The sequence below is a fragment of the Diplotaxodon limnothrissa genome, linkage group LG18 (assembly GCF_057381915.1).
Source record: "Diplotaxodon limnothrissa isolate DT_005_m linkage group LG18, D_limnothrissa_male_GT1.1, whole genome shotgun sequence".
Lineage (NCBI taxonomy): Eukaryota > Metazoa > Chordata > Actinopteri > Cichliformes > Cichlidae > Diplotaxodon > Diplotaxodon limnothrissa.
Window position 1 is genome coordinate 37,148,874 of NC_140613.1, and position 21,035 is coordinate 37,169,908.

Here is a 21,035-nt window from a genome sequence, read left to right on the forward strand (position 1 = left end):
GGTTCCTGGGGAGTCCAGATGCTGCAGGATGAAGTGTAGGGCCATGTTGATGGCGTCGTCTACAGACCTGTTGGCTCTATATGCAAACTGCAGGGGGTCCAGGAGGGGGGCCGTGAGGGTCTTGAGATGGGAGAGAACTAGGCGCTCAAATGACTTCATGACCACAGATGTCAGAGCCACGGGTCTGTAGTCATTTAGTCCAGTGATCCTAGGTTTCTTGGGGACAGGGATTATGGTAGAGGACTTGAAGCAGGCAGGCACATGACATGCCTGCAGTGAGGAGTTGAAAATTCCAGAAAACACTGGGGCCAGCTCGTTTTATATATTGTCTTTTATATATTGTTTTATATATTGTCTATAGTTGTGAATTTGAGTATAAATGGATGGCCATCCGAGAGAGCAGTTTGGGTGAGGAGAGGAAGACGGGACAAAGACACGCTGTGGAAGAGAGATTAATAATAATAACTTAAACTTAAATGCAGAGATGTGTATAAAAATGTAGGGAGTGAAGAAGAAACAATCAGTGCATCGTGAGATGCATAGAGTGTGCATCCCATGCAGCACCCAAACCCCCCATTACCCAGTCTGGAAAAGGTGTGAAGTTGCACATAGCAGGAAACAGTGAGACGTGTTGTCTGTACAGGAACTATAAGTTGCTTTACTCTCACACAGACTGTGGACTACTGTTTGAATATCTCCACTAAACAACATGAACATTTGTATTGTCTCATTAAACTCACGTTCAAGGCTGCAGTTATGTGTAAACAGCCTGAGAGCATCAGTAAATCAGTCAGTGAGGCCAGTCTGTGACTCTGGAGCTCCTTCAGCTCCAATGACAGAGTTAACCAGAGCTGGATGAGCTGAAAGAGTGGATGAGCTCTGTGTGGATGGCTGTGACAGCAGCTTGTCCTCTGCTGTAACTCCATAATGAGCAGAGTCAGCCTCTCCTCTCTGAGCTTCATGGAGCTGTGATGGACTTTACGAAGAACCTCTGTGAGCCGGACACACAGCAGCATGCTGATGTAGAGACATGACAACAGGAAGTGATGAAATCATAGCCCGAGGTCTCTGTCTGCTGCTCAGACCACACATGCCCAGTCGACATCCAGACACCATGAAGTGGGCCCCTCTGCGCGTCCTCCTCGGTGAGTCCCTCATTTGTTTCCAGGATAGATGTTCACAGCAGCTCAGTCTGAAACACAGCAAAGCTGACCTAATTAGAATACTTTATTAATCCCTGAGGAAATTATGTGGTAATAGTTGCTCAAGTCGACAAGAAAAGTAACTGACTAAAATTAATTAAATAATACAATATATGGCAAAGTTACGGAATATATCAAAATAGCTCAATTATCAATATCACAGTATATTACACAGATTAAATTTATATTGCTGATATTGTCCTCTAAACTGCAAACCTTTGTTATTTCCCGGTCCCTTTGGGTGTCACAACTTCACGTGATTCACCCAAAGGACACTGTGTGTACTCGCTAATTAAATTCACAGGAGTGACGTGTTTAGCCGCATGTTCTCCTTAAATTGCTGGCTGTCTGAGTGGTGTCCCAGAAACGATGTGGGCTTCATAGATAATTGGCAAACCTTCTGGAGGAAACCTGGTCTTGTTAGGAGAGACGGCATCCATCCCACTTTGGATGGAGCAGCTCTCATTTCTAGAAATTGTCATGGTTCTGTGTCCTTTTGACCCAGCATTTTAAGTTTCTTGTGTTATAGTAATATTTTGTATTATTGCTTATGTTCAAATTCATTTATGGTATTAGTTATTCTTTCATTTCCTGTTTAGATTCTTGAATTTTAAGAATTCCTGTTGTGTCTTTTCCCTCTGTGTCCCCTGCCCATGTCTTCCCCTTGTGTGTGCCATTCCACGTTCCCCCATCTATTATGACCATGTATCTCCCTAGACCATCTTGCTTCTATGGAGTATCCACATCTGCACCAGTCAAAAATGACTTAAACAAAAACACACAAAGAAAGAACAATACAGGATCCACATCTGAACCAAAGAGTAAAACAGTGAAATGTGGATTGTTAAATATTAGGTATCTCTCCTCCAAGTCTCTGTTAGTACATGACTTAATAATTGGTCAACAAATCGATTTACTCTGTCTTACAGAAACCTGGTTGCAGCAGGATGATTATGTTAGTTTAAATCCATTGTTCCCCCATCGTTTTAACATATGGCATAGAAACTGAACATTTAACAGTGTTTCCTGAAAACCCTCTCCTGTCTGATCATTTCCTGATAACATTTACATTTATAATAATTGATTACACAGCAGTGGAGAGTAGACTTTATCACAGTAGATGTCTTTCTGAAAGCGCTGTAACTAAGTTTAAGAATATAATCCACCCACTGTTATCATCTTCAATGCCCTGTACCAACATAGAGCAGAGCAGCTATCTGAATGCTACTCCAACAGAGGCCGATTATCTTGTTAATAATTTTACCTCCTCACTATGTACGACTCTGGATACTGTAGCTCCAGTGAAATCTAAGGCCTCAAGTACCTGCCTCTGTGGTATAATTCTCAAACACGTACCCTAAAGCAGATGACTCGTAAGCTGGAGAGGAAATGGCGTGTTTTAAGAAAGCTCTCCATAAAGACAACAAGGACTGCCTTTTATCACCAAAGGAACATAGCAAAATTCAGACAAGATTTTCACTTGACACGGCATAGTAGGGGTTTGTTTAAAAACTCTCTCCAATGCAAATTAATTTTAGGTTGAATAACGTGATATAGATCCATTAAATCCCGAATCGATTTTTAAATATAGATATATTTTGCTAGAATCTCAGGTTAAAGCTCACAAACTATTTCAACAACCACCAAACAGGTAAAACAGCAAATAAGAGCAGGTAATTGATTTCACACAAAGACGTAAACACAAAGCACGGATCCCCCCATTCACTTTTGCGCCACATATGCGGACATACTGGTGGGTGCTGAAAGACGACATCTCACAGATTCTGAAGCTGCAGGTTTCATCAGTCTGACCAAAATTCACCGAATCAGTAGCAAACAAAGATCAAAACTACGCTTCAGATTTGAAAAACATCGTCATGGATTGCCTCCTACTTTAGTTTTTAACTCCTCCACAGCTCTATTGCCCTTCTCTCTCCCAGTGTACCCATATCTCTGTTTTCTGCATTATTTTCTGCTTCTTATGCACCAGTCTACCGTTGTGTACAGTGTTGTTGCCTGTTTTTCTTTCAAAAATAACTTCGCCAAATTTCTGCTGTTCAATACTGAAGAAATTTAAACTTTCACAAATTATGCCAAATTGCAAAATGCTTTCCTCTACTGCAGATCATACCTCTGATCTACTGCTGAATATTTTTAAGGTTATATGCAATAACAAGCAAATCTCAAAAAGTAAGCCTGCAGTGCAAGAGTGAAGTGCTCTAATAGGGTGATATGGTACTACAAGGTCATTAAGATAAGATGGGGCCTGATTATTTAAGACCTTGTATATGAGAAGCAGGATTTTGAATTCTGGATTTAACAGGAAGCCAGTCAAGGGAAGCCAAAACAGGAGAAATCTGCTCTCTCTTTCTAGTCCCTGTCAGGACTCTTGCTGCAGCATTTTGGATTAGCTGAAGGCTTTTCAGGGAGTTTTTAGGACATCCTGATAATAATGAATTACAGTCGTCCAGCCTGGAAGTAATAAATGCATGAACTAGTTTTTCAGCGTCACTCTGAGACAGGATATTTCTAACTTTAGAGATGTTGCACAAATGGAAGAAAGCAGTCTTACATATTAGTTTAATATGTGCGTTGAAGGACATGTCCTGGTCAAAAATGACTCCAAGGTTCCTCATAGCGTTACTGGAGGCCAAGGTAATGCCATCCAGAGTAAGAATCTGGTTAGATACCATATTTCTAAGATTTTCAGGGCCGAGTACAATAACCTCAGTTTGATCTGAATTAAGAAGCAGAAAGTTAGAGGCCATCCAGGTCTTTATGTCTTTAAGACATTCCTGCAGTCCTGCAAGATCTAGAGTGTGATTAAAGTGGTGGGTGGGTTCTTTTACATTTTGAGAGAAGCCAGTTGAGTCTAATAACAGATTAAATGCCATGTTGAGGCTGTCATTTTTAGCATCTACATTGATGTTAAAATCACCCACAATAATTATTTTATCTGAGCTGAGCACTAAATCAGATAAAAAGTCAGAGAAATCAGAGAGAAACTCAGTGTAAGGCCCAGGTGGATGATAGATGATAACAAGTAAGACTGGTTTCTGAGTTTTACAGCTGGGGTGGACGAGGCTAAGCATCAGGCTTTCAAATGAAAGTCTGTCTTGGTCTTTCGTTAATTAATAGGATGGTGTGGAAAAATTGCTGCCACACCTCCCCCTCGGCCTGTGCTTCGAGATTTCTGGTAGTTAGAATGACTCGGGGGTGTTGATTCATTTAAACTAACATAATCATCCTGCTGCAACCAGGTTTCTGTAAGGCAGAGTGAATCAATTTGTTGATCAATTATTAAGTCATGTACTAATATAATGTTTGTGTCACAGATCTTAAAGTCTCTCTCTGTGTGTAAACAATGGTTGCAGGTGCGTCTTCAGGTCCACGTTAGTCACATTAGTTGAATGCACGTTTAAAAATCTGGTTTAGTTTTGTCTTTGGACCCTTGTGTAACAGGTTCTGGGTCCCAACTGTGGTCTGCCTGTTAGTGACCTCTGACCCTCAGTGACCTCTGTCCTCCTGTTACAGGTGTGTGTGTGCTGCTGCAGTCTGCACTGACTGTTTCTGCAGGTGAGTTGGTGGAAGTGAAAACATTCAGTGAGACTCCAACAAGAACACGAATACATTTATTCTGTGTGTGTGTGTGTGTGTGTGTGTGTGTGTGTGTGTGTGTGTGTCTGTCCTCCAGTGTCTCTGTCTGTCAGCCCAAACCTTCAGCAGTTCTTCAGTGGACCTTCTTCAGTGTATCTGACTTGTGTTGATGATGGACAGATAGTTGATGGATGGACAGTGAAGAGGACCAGAGGAGGACTTACTGAGGACTGTGGAGCAGCTGCAGGCTTTGGGGAGTTTAAAAGTTACACCTGCATCCTCTCAGACATGTCCGAGCCAGACTCTGCAAGTTACTGGTGTGAAACCAGTTCTGGACAGAGGAGTGATCAGATCAACATCACTGTAACTGGTACACAAACTCACTGCTCCATCTGCTGGTACAGCATCTGGATATGACTCTACTCTCATTAACTCTGTTTGTCTCCATTGGTCAGAAAAACATCTTATCCTTGAGGTTCCTGCACTTCCTGTGAGGACAGGAAGTGATGTCACACTGCGCTGCAGACAAAGGAATGGTGGCACAGTTCAGGGTTATTTCTCCATCAAAGGAAGTTCTGTTGGTCCTAAACGAGAGCACAGCATCACTAACATCCAGCAGTCTGATGAAGGCCTCTACTGGTGCTCTACTGATGACGGTGGAAAGTCTCCTCAGAGCTTTCTGAGGGTCAGAGGTCAGATCACTGACATCACTTCCTGTTTAAAGCCATGAATTAATCTGCTGAGCTGATAATAAAGTGACTGAATCATCTTCATCATCTCTCCTGCAGATCCTCATCTTCCTCAAACACCATCTCCCTCCTCTCCTCCTGTAAACTCTCCTCTTTTTTTTACTCTTTCCATTCACCACCCAGCCTCCCCCTCCCTTCCTCCGTCTCTCCTGGTCACAGTTGTAGCAAGTCTCGTCTCTGTGGTTCTCCTGGTTCTAGTTGTGGGTGGAGTTCTGTTCTTCTGCAGGGAAATAAAAGGTGATAAACCTGGACAGAAGTAAAAGTCCTGTCACTTTAAAAAATTCATTTAGAATGAACTGTATATTTGAATTAAACAATTTGATTCAATTCAGTTTTATTTCCACAGCATCAAATCCCAACAACTGTCTCCTGAAGGTGCTTTATATTGTAAGGTAGACCCTACAATAATACATACAGTGAAATCCCAACAATCATTTGACTCCCAGAGGGAGGAAAAACTCCCAGGAAGAAACCTCCAACGGAACACAGCACCTTTATATAATTTAGTGTATGAAAATAAGGCCAGATAATGATAAGAAAAAAGAGGCTTTTTAGGGAATACTGCTCAGTTTTTATGATATATGTAAGAACAAGAGTTGGTCTGTCATTAACATGGTTCTTTTACATTTTGAGAAATCGAGGTTTCTGGTAGTTAGAATGACTCAGCTGCTTCATTTAAACTAACATAATCATCCTGCTGTGACCAGGTTTCTGTAAGGCAGAGTAAATCGATTTGTTGATCATTTATAAAATCATGTACTAACAGAGACTTGGAGGAGAGAGACCTAATGTTTAATAATCCTCAGTGAGTTGTTTCCTCCTTTGGTGCTTTTGCGGTGGTTTAATTAACGTCAGTGGAGAGCTCCTCCTGTGCTGATGAAGATGATGATTGTTTGTTTGTTTGTTAATTTATTTCAAACATGTAAAAAAAATATTCAGGTACATTTAGTAAAGAAAATAAGAGGGTGAAAAAATTCTATACAAAAGTCAATACATTTCAATATTGCTACCGTTCTGATTCATTTACATGTTGAACGGGAGTGGGAAGAAGTAGACACCTATTTAATCCCACCCTTTTGCCATAAATTATTAGTTAATTTATTAGGAACTCCTCCTGTGCTGATGAGACTCTGTGTAATGTAGGAGCTCGGGGAGAAGACCTGTGGAGGTGTGGTGGTGACGGCTGTCTGAGACGGAGCGTCTCCCTCTTCTGTGAGTCTCGTTCATGTTTCTTCACGTATCATCTGTGTTTCCACCACTGGAGGGCGCTGTGGATTATTGATGTGTGGGAACAGTAACCAATCACTGCAGTATGAATGGTTCTCTTTGGTCATGTGAAAATTTGATCTCTGATCAGTATGTTCTTCGTTTTCAGGCCTGTTTCTGCTGACTGCTGCAGGTGAGCTGATATTCCTACACCTGTCTGTCCTCATCATGACCTCTGACCTTTGGTGAACTTTAGTGATCTCTCACCTTTAGTGACCCCTGTCCTTCTGTTGCAGGTGTGTGTGTGCTGCTGGTGAGGTTTTTTTTAATTTTTTCTATAGGTGAGTGACAGTAAAAACATTCAATTATTTTTCTGGTTATGTGTCTGTGACGGTTCTCAGTCATCCAGTTCATTGTGGTGTAAGGAGCTTGGAAAGAAAAGAAGTTCCATCTTCACCAAGGCGTTCCCAGGCCAGCCGAGAGATATAATCTCTCCAGCGTGTCCTGGGTCTGCCTCGGGCCTCCTCCTGGTGGGACATGCCCAGAACACCTCACCCAGGTGGCGCCCAGGAGGCATGCTTGTCAGATGCCCGAACCACCTCAGCTGGCTCCTTTCGATGTGGAGGAGCAGCGGCTCTACTCTGAGCCCCTCCCGGATGGCTGAACTTCTCACCCTATCTCTAAGGGAGAGGCCAGCCACCCTTCGGAGGAAGCTCATTTCTGCCGCTTGTATCCGCGATCTCGTTCTTTTGGTCACTACCCACAGCTCGTGGCCATAGGTGAGGGTAGAGACGTAGATTGACCAGTAAATTGAGAGCTTTGCTTTTTCGCTCAGCTCTCTCTTCACCACGACGGACCTGTGCAGTGTCTGCATCACTGCGGCCGCAGCACCAATCCGTCTGTCGATCTCCGGCTCCCTTCTCCCATCACTCGTGAACAAGACTCCGAGATGCTTAAACTCCTCCACTTGGGGCAGAGATGAGATTCTGAGGCCACGTAACTGAAATCCCTCCGCCACTTGGCTGCACCTAGAAATCCTGTCCTTAGAAAATTATGAACAGAATCGGTGATGGATGGATAGATTCAGATAAACAATCTGTAACACATCCCAGATGTACACATTTCTTGAAAAAGTAATGAATTTTGTAAATTAATTTGACATTAGAAACATAAGTCAAGGCTTTGAGTCTCTTGACTCTTCCTCTATGTCTTTCTCCTTTAGGTCCTCCACTTCTTTTATCTGAGTCTGTGCTTAGACTCTTCTGCCATCTAGTGGTCTTCTGTCTGTACTGCATCTCCACTGGTCTGCTGCTGTCCATCTGCTGTAGCAGGAAGACACGGAACAAACAACCTGTTTCCATGGAGATGACCCAGCGTGATGGAGGTCAACGTTTGCAGCAATTGGATGAAAAGTGTGATGATGTTACTGCTATTATCACCACTGAGCATGCCTTCTGAGCTGCAGAGGCTGTTTTACGATGAAGTTGTGTTTGCTTTCATGGTGGATGTTCTTGAGTGTTCCTGGATTCATGTGTTCATAACTTTGATGTGTAGCTGCTGAAGGTGAATTCTTTAAATGACTCCAACCTCTGCTGGGCTGTGTATGAGCAATCAAACATCTTAAAGGGTTTTTCTGCCTTCAGCTTCTTGTAGAGTCATTAGCTGAGCTCACCTTTGCTAGCATGAGTGTATCTTCATCAGAAATCTCTTTGGTAAAGCTGCTGAACAAAAAGTAGCTGGATTATGTCGTTTTACAGCTTCTAACCTGAAAGCTGGCTGTCATACACAAGATATTCTGTTAATATCAACATAAAAGGCAGACACAGGCACACAGAAACTGTGTGTCTGTGTCTGATTTATAACACAAAGTCTCTACGACTGATTTTGTACAGATGTGCATGTGTGTTGGAGTGTTTGAAGCATCATCAGTGTCTCTGTTATGTTCAGTGGCAGGTTGTTCGTACAGTGCAGAGAGGTCTATTAACACATAGTCAATGTGTTAATAACAGCATAACAAGTAACGGTGTCAGATCTTTCTCTCCATTTTGTGGGTGCAGGACCTTGTTCGATTGAGAGGCTAGTCAGGGACTAGGCGCAGTGGTGATCCAGGATTACCCCATGCACATTAAAACAGGCTAAACAAAGAATAAAAAAGAGACGGTATAGCAATTCAGATTCAGAAGACTTTATTTATCCCCAAGGGGCAATTAAGAGACTGACCTTGCCGACCGTACATACAATACAGAAACATCACATTTGGGATAAACGCTCTCGATCTGAAAACCTAAACCAGTGTCTCTGGTGAAGTAAATAGAAGGATGGAAACTAACGGTGCTAACAAACTCTTATGTCTCTGGAAATCTAACGGTCTCACAAAAATAAAGAGATTAGTTATCCTATCAACTAGGTTGGCTGATTGTGGACAAACGCTGAGGTAAAATCATCAACTATTGCTTTGAGAGCTCCAATAAAACAAACTCCTAAAGGTAAACATGCAGGATAGAGGCATAAAACTATGGCTGGAGCCACCAGAGCTTTAGTACATGCCAATTAAAGAAAATAATGAAGGGCACTTCAAAATATCAATAAGAAGGCTGTGAGTCTAAACCACACACATCACTGTCACGGCTAAGACGTATGGACTCAGATGGAGACAGCACACAGGGGTGAAGAGTATGCATGGAAAACAACGCTTTTATTGACAGAATTGACAGCACTATTAGTTAGTGTTGTGCTCCACAGTTCACTCAGCGTATATGAGACAAGAATGTGCAACAATGTCAAACTAAGACTGACTCAGGGGTGTTGATTCATTTAAACTAACATAATCATCCTGCTGCAACCAGGTTTCTGTACGGCAGAGTAAATCGATTTGTTGATCAGTTGTTTTTGTTGGTTTTTAGTTTGTTTTTTGTCTGTTTGGAAGCTGACACAGTCTCTATGGAGATGGGTTTTTGGGGGGGTAGCAGGAGGAGAGAAGCTGCAGAGAGGCGTGTAAGACTGCAACTCTGCTTCCTGGTCCCAACTCTGGATAGTCATATTTTGGGGGTTTAATAAATTTGTCCATATTTCTAGAAATGAGAGCTGCTCCATCCAAAGTGTGATGGATGCCGTCTCTCCTAACAAGACCAGGTTTCCATCAGAAGGTTTGCCAATTATCTATGAAGCCCACATCGTTTCTGGGACACCACTCAGACAGCCAGCAATTTAAGGAGAACATGCAGCTAAACATGTCACTCCTGGTCTGATTGGGGAGGGGACCAGAGAAAACTACAGAGTCCGACATTGTTTTGGCAAAGTTGCACACCGATTCAATATTGATTTTAGTGACCTCCGATTGGCGTAACCGGGTGTCATTACTGCCGACGTGAATTATGATTTTACTGTATTTACGTTTACCCTTAGCCAGCAGTTTTAAATTTCCTTCAATGTCGCCTGCTCTGGCCCCTGGAAGACAATTGACTATGTCTCTAGTTTCACATGTCTGAGAACAGAATCACCAATTACCAGAGTTTGACCCCCGGCGGGTGTGTCACCGATTGGTGAAAAACGGTTAGACACATGAACAGGTTGGTGGGGCTTCTGTTTAGGACTATGCTTCCTCCTCACCGTCCCCCTAGCCGCCCTCTTTCCCCAGCTGCTTGGGGTCTGCCGGGGAACAGCTAGCGGGGCCTACGCTATCTTTGGCTGCACCAGCTACAGGGGCCTGGCTAGCTACGGGTGAATGAAGGGTGCGAAGCCGAGTCTCCAATTTCAGTAATCCTGGCCATCCGCTGGTTTCCTCTTTCTGGCGCAAAGTGGGCGATAAACAAACAAGAGAGAAAAGCCGATCAGCTGATCATTGATCAGTTTCATGATTGAAGTAGCAACAGGAGAGGGAAGGGGAGAGAAGGAGAGGCAGCCGCAGCGTAAAGAACCAGAATAACTCCACCTTTGTGTCTTTTTCCATTCTAGCTGAAGGACGGGACAAACTGTATTTCTTTTCAGCTCAATACGAAATGTGTAATATTTTCTCTGAATGCAGGACGATTCCCTTTCTTCTGTTTGTCTGCGATAAGATTGCTTTCAAAGCTGTTGCCCAAAGGTGGAACACCTCCTCGGCTGTAATGGGTCCAGCCCAGAGTCGATTGGGACCAATTGGCCAATCCAGCATCGTTTATACCATTAAAAAAAAAAAAACACCAGCCCACCACGCAAATGCCCATTATGTCCGTTGGCCACTCCAGCTGTGCATTACACGCATTTGTATGAATACAACCTCTTCCACTTAAAGCGTAAACAATACAACTTCGAATATGTGAACACATTTTAAATAGTTTCTCTCTGTATTTGAACCATTATTGTGCATTTTTGAACATTTAAACACATCATAAACTTTTTTATGATTATATTTAGTTATCAAAATAAAAGATACGCTGATATACTGCTGTTGATACGCTGCTATTCACAATATCACTGTTATGTCTATTTTTAATGCCGACAGCTTTTATAATACTAACATTTAAAGTTAGTTACTTTGGTCGTGATAAGCTGATCACGTGTGATTCTCTAATGATTATCTAACAATAATCTAATAATCTAATACCATGACTGTTAAAAACAGCTGGTTACCAGTACAATGATGTTCTGAATCACTGTCTCATATAAATATATATATATAAGACAATCTGTGTTATTATTTAGGTGTAACCCAACACACATTCTGAACAATCACAGAAATCCGGTTAAACTAAACTGACAGGTAGAGCGAGTTCATCCGCTGCAAAAGGTTTTCCTGCAACGACTTCTGCACAGCACCTTTTACAGGTGGAGGGAGTGCCACTAAGAAAACTCTGAGGTGAACGTACCAGCTCTAAATAGCTGCTGATGTCCTTTATCAGCAAAGAAAGTTTGACCAGGAAACTAAAACAGTTAAAGTGTCGCAGAAGAGAAGGAGAGGATGTTAAAATCACCGTTCTCTGTGTTTCTCTTCTGTTTGTTGCGACATCTGGACTGTACAGGTAAGCTGCGCGTACCTATGTGAATAAACCTGCTGGTTGCGGGGAGAGATGTGGGGAGTTTTACACTGTGTACTTTACTGCAGTGTCTTTGAAAGTCAGCGTGACAGTGTAGAGTAAATGTAGGCACACAGGTAAAGGTGAGACAGGGAAATGGATTCAATGGAGTCATCTTAAGTTTACTTTCATTTTGACGTGTCTGAACGTAATCGCGCTGACACTCGACACACAAACCTCGAATAACGAGCAGCTGAGACTCTGCTGTGCCGTAAACATTAAATTTGAACAAACTTCCGTATTTTGCCGTAAAATAGATCATATTATTACTAAGATTGATGCAGTTTTTGACAAAGTTAGTGCGCATGCTGAGGGCAGGATGCTTCCGCGTGTCTGTCTGTCAGTGATGCGTGACAAGAATCCACAGATCAGGACTGTCAATAAAACTTGTTTGGTAACAGGACTGTAAGCTGAGCCACACTGACAAGAAACAGAAACAAGTTTGGAGAATCTCAAATTTTAGTTTTTACAGTGGTTTACTGCATTTATGGTTTAGTGAAGTTATGGTTGTTTTAAATAGTTACTATAAATCTGAAGTACAGAACCAAATTAGTTTAAATATGAATGCAGGTTAGCTGAATGAATGGATTGTTCAGGGTTTAGAAATATACTGGAAAATAATTTAAGGACATTTTAAATCAGTCAGTAATTATTAATAACAAATTTGTCTTGTTCTTATTCTCAATGATCCATGTAGGTAAATCCCAAAAGGTTGATTCTGTTCATCTGGATCTTTTCAGTGGGAGAAACATTTCATCACTGATCCAGGTGACGTCTTCGGTCTCAGCTGACTGCAGATTTCCCCAACCTTATAAACAGTGGATTGGCATAATGACTGAAACCAGCCCACTGAATCTAAGGAGCTTGGGAGAGACTGGACTTCTTTAAGTTGCTTGAAGACATTTCACCTGTCATCCAAGAAGCTTCTTCAGTTCTACGATCAATTGGTCGAGGGTCCCAGATTTAAGCCCTAGGGGAGTGTCCCCCCAAGAGGGACATGGACCCCCTAATGATCCTCTACCTAATCAAACAAGCCGAGGTCAAACAGATGTCGGTCACAAGAAACGTAAAGAAGTCCAGCCACTTTTCTTTCCACGCTCCTTAGACTAAGGCTACGTCCACACTAGCCCGGATAGATTTGAAAACAGCGTTTTCGTCTGAAAACGCTCTGCATCCACACTAGCGTTTTCAGTCGTTTTCACAGAGTTGCGCGTCCACATTGAAAGCGCTTATGTTCCAGTACTGCGCATGCGTGAAACGCAAGAAGATTAGGCCTGCCTCATTTCTGTCTGCCGTTTATTTACTTTGCGACTGTTGAAAAGTCTCTTTGAAAAGCACCGAGTTTTTTAAATGGACTAACAATGAGGTGGAGTTGTTTCTGCAAGTAACACAAAAGTACAAAGTTGCAAAAGTGAGTGAGAATTAAAGAATTTGAAGAAAAGCTCTCTGGAGCACGTACAGACTAATATTAATCTTTAACAGGGCTGTCAAACAAAACAACTGCTGTATAATGCCCTCCACTATCTTAGTTTAATTGGTCACATGACTGCATCATATGACTAAAATGTGTGGGCTTAATGGAGCTCACAGATTCTGCTTCAAGGAACATCATCATCATCAGTGTGTTTCATGTAACGTGGTCTGAGTGTTGTTTGACTGAGTGTTCAGGTTTGAGTCCAAACAGGTTAAAAAGGCCACTCTGCTGGTTCTGTGTTCATGTCCAACACAAAGCTCACATAACTGCTGAAAGCTGTTTCTTTCTCTCCTCAGTTTCCCAGCATGCATCTAGGGTGCAGGTGTATGAGGGGGCGGAGTTTGTCCTGCTGCCCTGTCAGGTACCAGCTGATGTTTCCAGTGACTCCACAGCTGTGGTGTGGAACCGTGATGAGTTCACGATCCCAATGGTCCACAAGCGTGTGCAGAGCAGTGACGATCTTACAAACCAAAACCTTCGTTACCTCGGTCGAACATCAATGAGAGCCACCGCTCTGCAGACTGGAGACCTCAGCCTCACTCTGAGGAACCCCACAGTCTCTGACAGTGGAACCTATACCTGCACCGCCCGCAAGACTGGAGACAATCTGAAGGAGATCCATGTGCAGCTGAAGGTCTCAGGTGAGTGGACAAAGGTCAGAGGTCAACTGCAGAGGTCCTGAGGTCCACACAGACTTCATGCATGAACATGTTCAGTTAAAGTAAAGTGAGATGTGAGTGTTTCTGTCACAGAGGTTCCTATCTGCTCTAATAATAAGGTGTGTGCTCTGAGGTCATCTGGTTTCACAGACCTTTAGTCTTTTATGTGTGTTTGTGCTCAGACTGAACCTCATTAACTTTAAACTAACATCACTCTGTGAGGCCGAAACCTCAGAGTTTAAACTCAGAGAGTTTTACAGTGTCTGAACCCTGCGGCCTGTGGTTCAGTTCTTACCACAGAGTAACCTGATGATGCTCTGAGTAACACAGGTAAAATATTAATAACAGATTCATGTAATCATGTCATTGAACATGTTGGATGATCTTGTGTTTGTGTTACAGAACCTCCTCCCCGCTGGCCCATAGTTGTGGCATTCGTGGTTCCTGTGCTCCTCCTGGCTGTTATCTTTGGTGCCCTCGTGTACCATGCAAATAATAAAGTAAAGAACAGAGCAGGTTAGTGTGTGACACAGTAACTTCACTGACCTTCACCTCCAGTATGTTAATGCTGATGTCTGCAACCTTTTACCTCACACGTCCTTAAACTGCTGATCTGGAATCAGCCACAAACAGCAGCAGGTTCCAAACATCCCTGAAACTAATAACTGATGATGCTGAGGATGTTCCATCAGCTGTCCACACACCTCTGAACTATGTTAAGCGCAGAGGTGTGTGGAAGAACACAGGAAGCTTTCAAAATAAAATAAAAAAACACAGAACACAAAGAAAAATAACAAAATAAGAGCTCATTTTAAACTAAATGTGAACTTTCTGTTAAAATATGTAGTCTGTGTGACCTTTAGTCACAGACTGTTACGCTGATGGATGGCAGCTGTCAGTGTGTAATCCATAGAGACAGCTGAGGTGTTGTCATGGTAACAGCCTTTTTACATGATGGAGGTGAATGTATCAGCTCATTGTTTCAGGCTCACACAGGTACTGTAACAAGTGAGCTCATGTTCAGTGTCACAGCTCTGCTCTCTTCTCTCAGTCTCCATGCTGAAAGCAGAGAAGGTGACAGAGGGGGCGGAGTATATCAAACTGCTCTGGAATAAGAGTGAAGTTCCGCCTGCTGCTGTCAGAGTGAAGTGGACACGTGAACAACCCGAACATGGAGAGATCTGTGAGTGTGTGAAGGATCAGACGGGTCAGTGGAAGCTCGAGTCTGGTCCTGTTTATAAAGGTCGTGTACAGATGGATCAGCTGACTGAAGGAGACTTCACCCTGACTCTGATGAAGCCTCGCTGTGATGATGGAGGTGTTTACTTGTTTGTCGTCTACGGCCAGGATGGAAAACCCATTAAAGTGACAGTAGTGGTGCTGTGGGTCAAAGGTCAGTATGACAGACTGTGAGGTAGACTGAGCTGAGACAAACAGAAAATGAAGTGTCACTGCAGTCACACACAGTCACCGTCATAACACTGCTCATCCACATTAACCTGCACGCACCTGTGATATTATTACTATTATTAATATTATGACTCTGATCAGTCACTGACATTCACAGAAACACTTTAGAATCTGTTTGGTTGCTGCATTTATTGTGAAGGAAACACAGGAAGTGGAGAGGTACACAGAAAACGGATCAGAGTGAGTGAGTGAAGGATGCTGGGTAAGATGAAGGAGGACGGCTGTGTCCCAATTCAGGGTCTGCAGCCTTAGAGTACGCAGCCCTAACGGGTCACAAGGGCCACGTACTCAAAGACCGCTAAAGCCGGAAGTGAGAGGCTTGTGAAATGGGACGGTCTGGCCTTCATCATGCTGCTCAGGTTGCCTAGCAACCATGATACTAACCACGAGAAACGTTTCATACAGCATTGTTTGAAAGAAATGAAGGAGAAAAAATATTTTTTGTTCATTCATTTTTTTAATGACATCACTTTGATCAGTTGAATATCTGTGGCTGAGACCACGGGACTGTAAAACATGATAGTTGGGCTTCATTTCTGTACTGAACAGTCAGTTTAAGCTAGTAAATAACAATTAGTTAATGTTGTTCATGAGACTAAAGTCATTTCACTTTGGTAATGTAAATATAATTTGGCCAATATTATAGTTATTGTCAGATTATTATAATATACACTCAACAAAAATATAAACGCAGCACCTTTGTTACTGCTCCCATTCCCCATGGGATGGACGTAGAGACCTAAAATTCATTCCAGATACACAATATAACCATCCCTCCCAAACAGTGGTCACAAATCAGTCCAAATGTGTGGTAGTGGGCACATCTGCTATATTGAGATAATCCATCCCACCTCACAGGTGTGCCACATCAGGATGCTGATCTGACATCATGAGTAGTGCACAGGTGTACCTCAGACTGCCCACAACAAAAGGCCACCCTGGAATGTGCAGTTTTGTCTCACAGCAAAATGCCACAGATGCCACAAGCAATGAGGGAGCGTGCAATTGGCATGCTGACAGCAGGAATGTCAACCAGATCTGTCGCCCGTGCATTGAATGTTCATTTCTCAACCATAAGCCGTCTCCACAGGCTCCACACTTTCAGCTTGATGTGTTTGTGGATATATGACTTTAATTATCCACAAAATCATCACATTCTCTGTAAGATTAAGGTCGACTATTGAACGGCGTATATTTTAAAGTAAAGGCTTTAAAACCAAGTTAGTACAAATAATAATAATGGATTGGATTTATATAGCGCTTTTCAAGGCACCCAAAGCCACTATTCATTCACTCTCGCATTCACACACTGGTGGAGGCAGCTACGGTTGTAGCCACAGCTGCCCTGGGGCAGACTGACAGAAGCGAGGCTGCCATATTGCGCCATCGGCCCCTCTGGCCAGCACCAGTAGGCGGTAGGGTAAAGTGTCTTGCCCAAGGACACAACGACCAGGACAGAGAGCCCGGGGATCGAACCGGCGACCTTCCGGTTACAGATACGCTTCCCAACCCCCTGAGCTACGGTCGCCCCACAAACATCACTAATGTCACATAACTTTGCCGACATGTGGCCAACAGCAATGTTTTAATGTTCTTCATTATTAAACATTTGCACATAAATAAGTGACATAATATTCAGTACTTACTTTTGAAAGTTTACTCTTCGGCCGCCCTGCTTCAGCCATGCACGTTTTTTTTCCGGCAAAATTATCCACACCCACCGCCGCGCTATGAAGTCTGGGCTATGGTGGGCAACGAAGGATACACAGACCCATCCTTAAAATTCAGGGCAATGAAGGACGCATTTCGAGCAGCCTTTGAATTGGGACAGCCTTCGTCGCGTTTCTGATGTAATCGGCCTTAAAATGTGGCCTTTAAGGCTGCAGACCCTGAATTGGGACACAGCCGAAGTGTGTGTTTCCACCTGAGATTATGGATCTGACCTCAGCTGTTCTTCATCACTCTCATGTTGATGATGTCACTGCTGTGTTTGTCCTCTGCAGAGACCTGGTGGAAAATCATCACAGGCTTGTCTGAGAGGAGAACCCTCGACACTGAAGAAAAGTAAGTGTTCAGTGAGTTTATCTGAAGGTTTGTCATGAATGATTCTCACAGTCATGATGTTTGACTCCTTCCCCTCTGTGGACACATGTTCACATCATCATCATCATATTTACTTAAAAAACACTTTGAAACAATCACAGCTGACACAAAGTTCTGTACATTGGAACTAAATAACAAAATGACATAAGATATAAATAAAAGCCAAATAAAATACAAAGTAAAATAATTCATTAGAGAAACTAAGTCTCACTGAGTTTAAAAGCCAAAGAATAAAAGTGGTTTTAAGACGTGATTTAAAAGTGGACAGTTAAGAGGCTTCTCTAACGTGCAGGGCAAATTATTCCATAATTTTGAAACCACGATAGAGAAGGCCCTGTCCCCTCTGAGCTTCCTCCTGGATCTCGGTACCTCCAGGAGCAGCTGGTCAGCTGACCTGAGAGACCGACAGGGTATGTGGGGATGAAGAAGCTCAGAGAGGTAAGGCGGGGCAAGATTGTAAAAGCATTTAAAAACAAACATGAGAATTTTAAAATGAACTCTAAAAGACACAGGCAGCCAGTGCAGTGAGGCTAAGACAGGGCTTATATGCTCTCTTTTACAAGTTCCTGTTAGGAGTCGTGCAGCCGCATTTTGAACCTGCTGCAGACCCGAGAGCAACAACTGACTGACCCCCACATAGAGTGAGTTACAGTCGTCCAGGCGGGAAGAAATAAAAGCATGGATCACTGTTTCAAAGTGCTTCCTAGAAAGAAAAGATTTTACTGCTGCCAGTTGCCTTAAATAATAAAAACTAGACTTCACCACTGCTCTAATTTGGTTGTCCATCCATCCATCCATCTTCATCCGCTTTATCCGAGGCTGGGTCGCGGGGGAAGCAGCCTAAGCAAAGCAAATTTGGTCGTCCAATTTAAAATAACTGTCCAACTTAAATGGCAAATGGTAAATGGCCTGTATTTGTATAGCACTTTACTAGTCCCTAAGGACCCCAAAGCGCTTTACACATCCAGTCATCCACCCATTCACACACTGGTGAATGGTGGTAAAACCAAACAACAGGTTTAAAATAGACTTCCAGGCATCCCAAATCACAGAGGACGACTCACAGGGACCACTGGGTCCAAACACCATCACTTCTGTTTTCTTGTCATTAAAATTTAAAAATGTTCAGAGCCAACCAAGTTTTAATGTCATCTAGGAATGTCATGAGAGGTTTTACGGAGATGCCATCCATCTGCTTGAGTGGCAAATAAATTTGGCATAACAATGAAATGAGATCCCATGCCTTCTAAAGATGGAACCCAGAGGCAATAAATACAGTAAATAGAGCAGTGGCCCTAAAATTGAGCCCTGTGGGATGCTGCAATTTGGGGTTAGTATCTTGCCCAAGGATATTTGGCATGCAGACTAGAAGAAGCCAGGAATTGAATCACCAACCTTCCAATCAGTAGATGACCTGCTCTACCGCCTGAGCTACAGCCACCCCACAAACCCTTAATAATGCAGATTCTGTGCTATGAAGGGTTTTAAAACCTGACTGAAAAACCTCAAAGATGCCATTATCATCTAGAAAATCTTTCAGTTGACTAAAAACAATTTCTCTAAAACCTTGGAAAGTAAAGGCAGCTTGGAAACAAGCCTATAATTAGCTAAAACTGTGTGATCAAGGCCAGGTTTTGAAATTTGCAGGAACCACACCAGAAGTCAGACTGCTGTTAATAATGTCAAGGACATACTGCTCTATACTAGGAAAAATTATTTTAAAAATTGTGGAGGAAAAGGATCCTGAGGGGAACCTGCGGGCTTAATATTGTCATGATCCTGGGCCATGTTGGCCCAGCAGTCTTAGTATTCATGTCTTTTTGTGTATTGTTCCTTATTTGATTTCCTCTTGTGACTTTTATCCCCTGTGTGCCCCTCTATGTATCTGAGAGCCCTCGTCTCCCCTCCTTGTGTTTCATTCCATGTTTCCCCAGCCCACTATGCCCGTGCTCTCTCTCTCCTCCGGTCTGCACCTCTGTGTACTTCCTGTTTTACTTTGACAGTCTCCCGTCAGTGTTGTTTACTCCTGCCATGTCTTGTTATGTTTATCTGTGTCAGCTGTGCTCCCATGGGTGGCCACTTCCCCTGATCATCCCTCTTGTGTATTTAGTCTCTGTGTTTCATGTAGTCTGTGTCGCGTCGTCTGTGTTCCCACCCTCCGTGTTTCCATGCCCAGTCTTTTGTATCCCCAGCCATAGCATAGATTGTTCCCAGTTTAGGTTTGTTTAGTTCCTGCTCTTGTGCTGCCCTCATTCTTGTTTGTTTCTTTCGTGATCATCAGCCACAATAAAAGGCTCGCTTTTGTTTAAGTGCACTCCCGTATCCTCACTTGTGTTCGCACCTGGGTCCTCAACACACTCTCCACACGGTCTGCCACTGCGACCGTGACAAATATGGCGAACCACATCCTCTAAAGAGGAGAGTGTCACAAGATCAAACTGAGTAAAAACAGCACTGCGAGGGACAGAGACAGAGGGGTCAGAGTCAGGAGCTGTGATAATAGCCCTGCTGGTGAAGACCTATAAAATATAAAAAATAAAAAGTTCAGAAAATTACTGCAAATATCAGGAGAAACTTCCAAATAGACATTTGGTGGAGTATTATTATAATTAATAATAATAATTATTATTAATTATTAGTATTAAGTATTAATTAGTAAATAATATTTAACAGTGTTCTGGTAGCGATGCCAGCAGTCTTTGAGAATTTGAAATGACACCTGCAGTTTACCCTTTTTCCACCTCTGTTCTGCTCGATGACATTCCCTCTTAACAGCACGAGTGCTCTCATTAAACCAAGGCTCAGGTTTAGCCTTGGGCTGCCTGGTTTTTAAAGGAGCCACAGAGTCCAAGACGGTTTGAGAGCAAGAATAAAACCAGCTTCGACCAAGTTTTGAACATAATCACTGCTGACTTGTCCTGGGGGGGGGGGGGCATGAATGTATGTTTAATTTATTTACTTTAAATAATCTATATAACATTTTATTAATCTATGTACTTGATTTTCTGACTATAAGGTGTATTAAGTGAAACAACAACAGTCAGATAAGCACGGTACATATTACTCCGTAAGACTCCTGACTATGGTAGCCGTAATGCTCCGACAATCCATCAAGTGGTGTGACTTCGTAGCTTACCAAAGTTGTACTAAAACATTTTGACAGATTTTTGAAAACATTAAAGGATTTTACGTGTGACTTATAGTCCGAAAAGTACGGTATGTAGTAATACTTTTGTGTGCTGATATGGAGGAGTGCAGTGGGTGTGTGTGGTGTAAGCCGTCTGTCCAAAGGAAATAAGAGACTTTAATTTTTTTCAATAGAGCAGACTAAGGAACTTCCTTCTTAGTGGACCAATCAGAGCTCAGACATGAGGTTGAATCATGAACAATCACAGAATCAACCTTTTAGGTTTGGTTAGTAGCAGTAGAGGAATGAACCTGTATCCTGTCCATCTACCTGTCAGTCAAAGAGGCCACACCCCTTAGTTCAGTACTGTAAACATGTTTATTTGGTCTATTAG

The 21,035-nt window shown here is 42.7% G+C and overlaps 2 protein-coding genes across 2 annotated transcripts; both read left to right on the plus strand.

The window, feature by feature from the left end:
* The first annotated feature begins 1,114 nt into the window (after window positions 1–1,114).
* On the plus strand, window positions 1,115–8,212 carry LOC146614127 (uncharacterized). Its single transcript, XM_085378627.1, has 7 exons — window positions 1,115–1,145; window positions 4,737–4,778; window positions 4,897–5,169; window positions 5,255–5,491; window positions 5,588–5,785; window positions 6,924–6,947; window positions 7,977–8,212. The coding sequence occupies exons 1-7, from the start codon at window positions 1,115–1,117 to the stop codon at window positions 8,210–8,212; spliced, it is 1,041 nt and encodes a 346-aa protein (XP_085234753.1).
* A 5,569-nt stretch (window positions 8,213–13,781) lies between these two features.
* On the plus strand, window positions 13,782–17,479 carry LOC146614128 (uncharacterized). Its single transcript, XM_085379133.1, has 4 exons — window positions 13,782–13,923; window positions 14,344–14,457; window positions 14,993–15,334; window positions 17,415–17,479. Exons 1-4 carry the CDS (start codon window positions 13,782–13,784, stop codon window positions 17,477–17,479), a joined length of 663 nt encoding a protein of 220 aa, XP_085235259.1.
* Window positions 17,480–21,035: the final 3,556 nt, after the last annotated feature.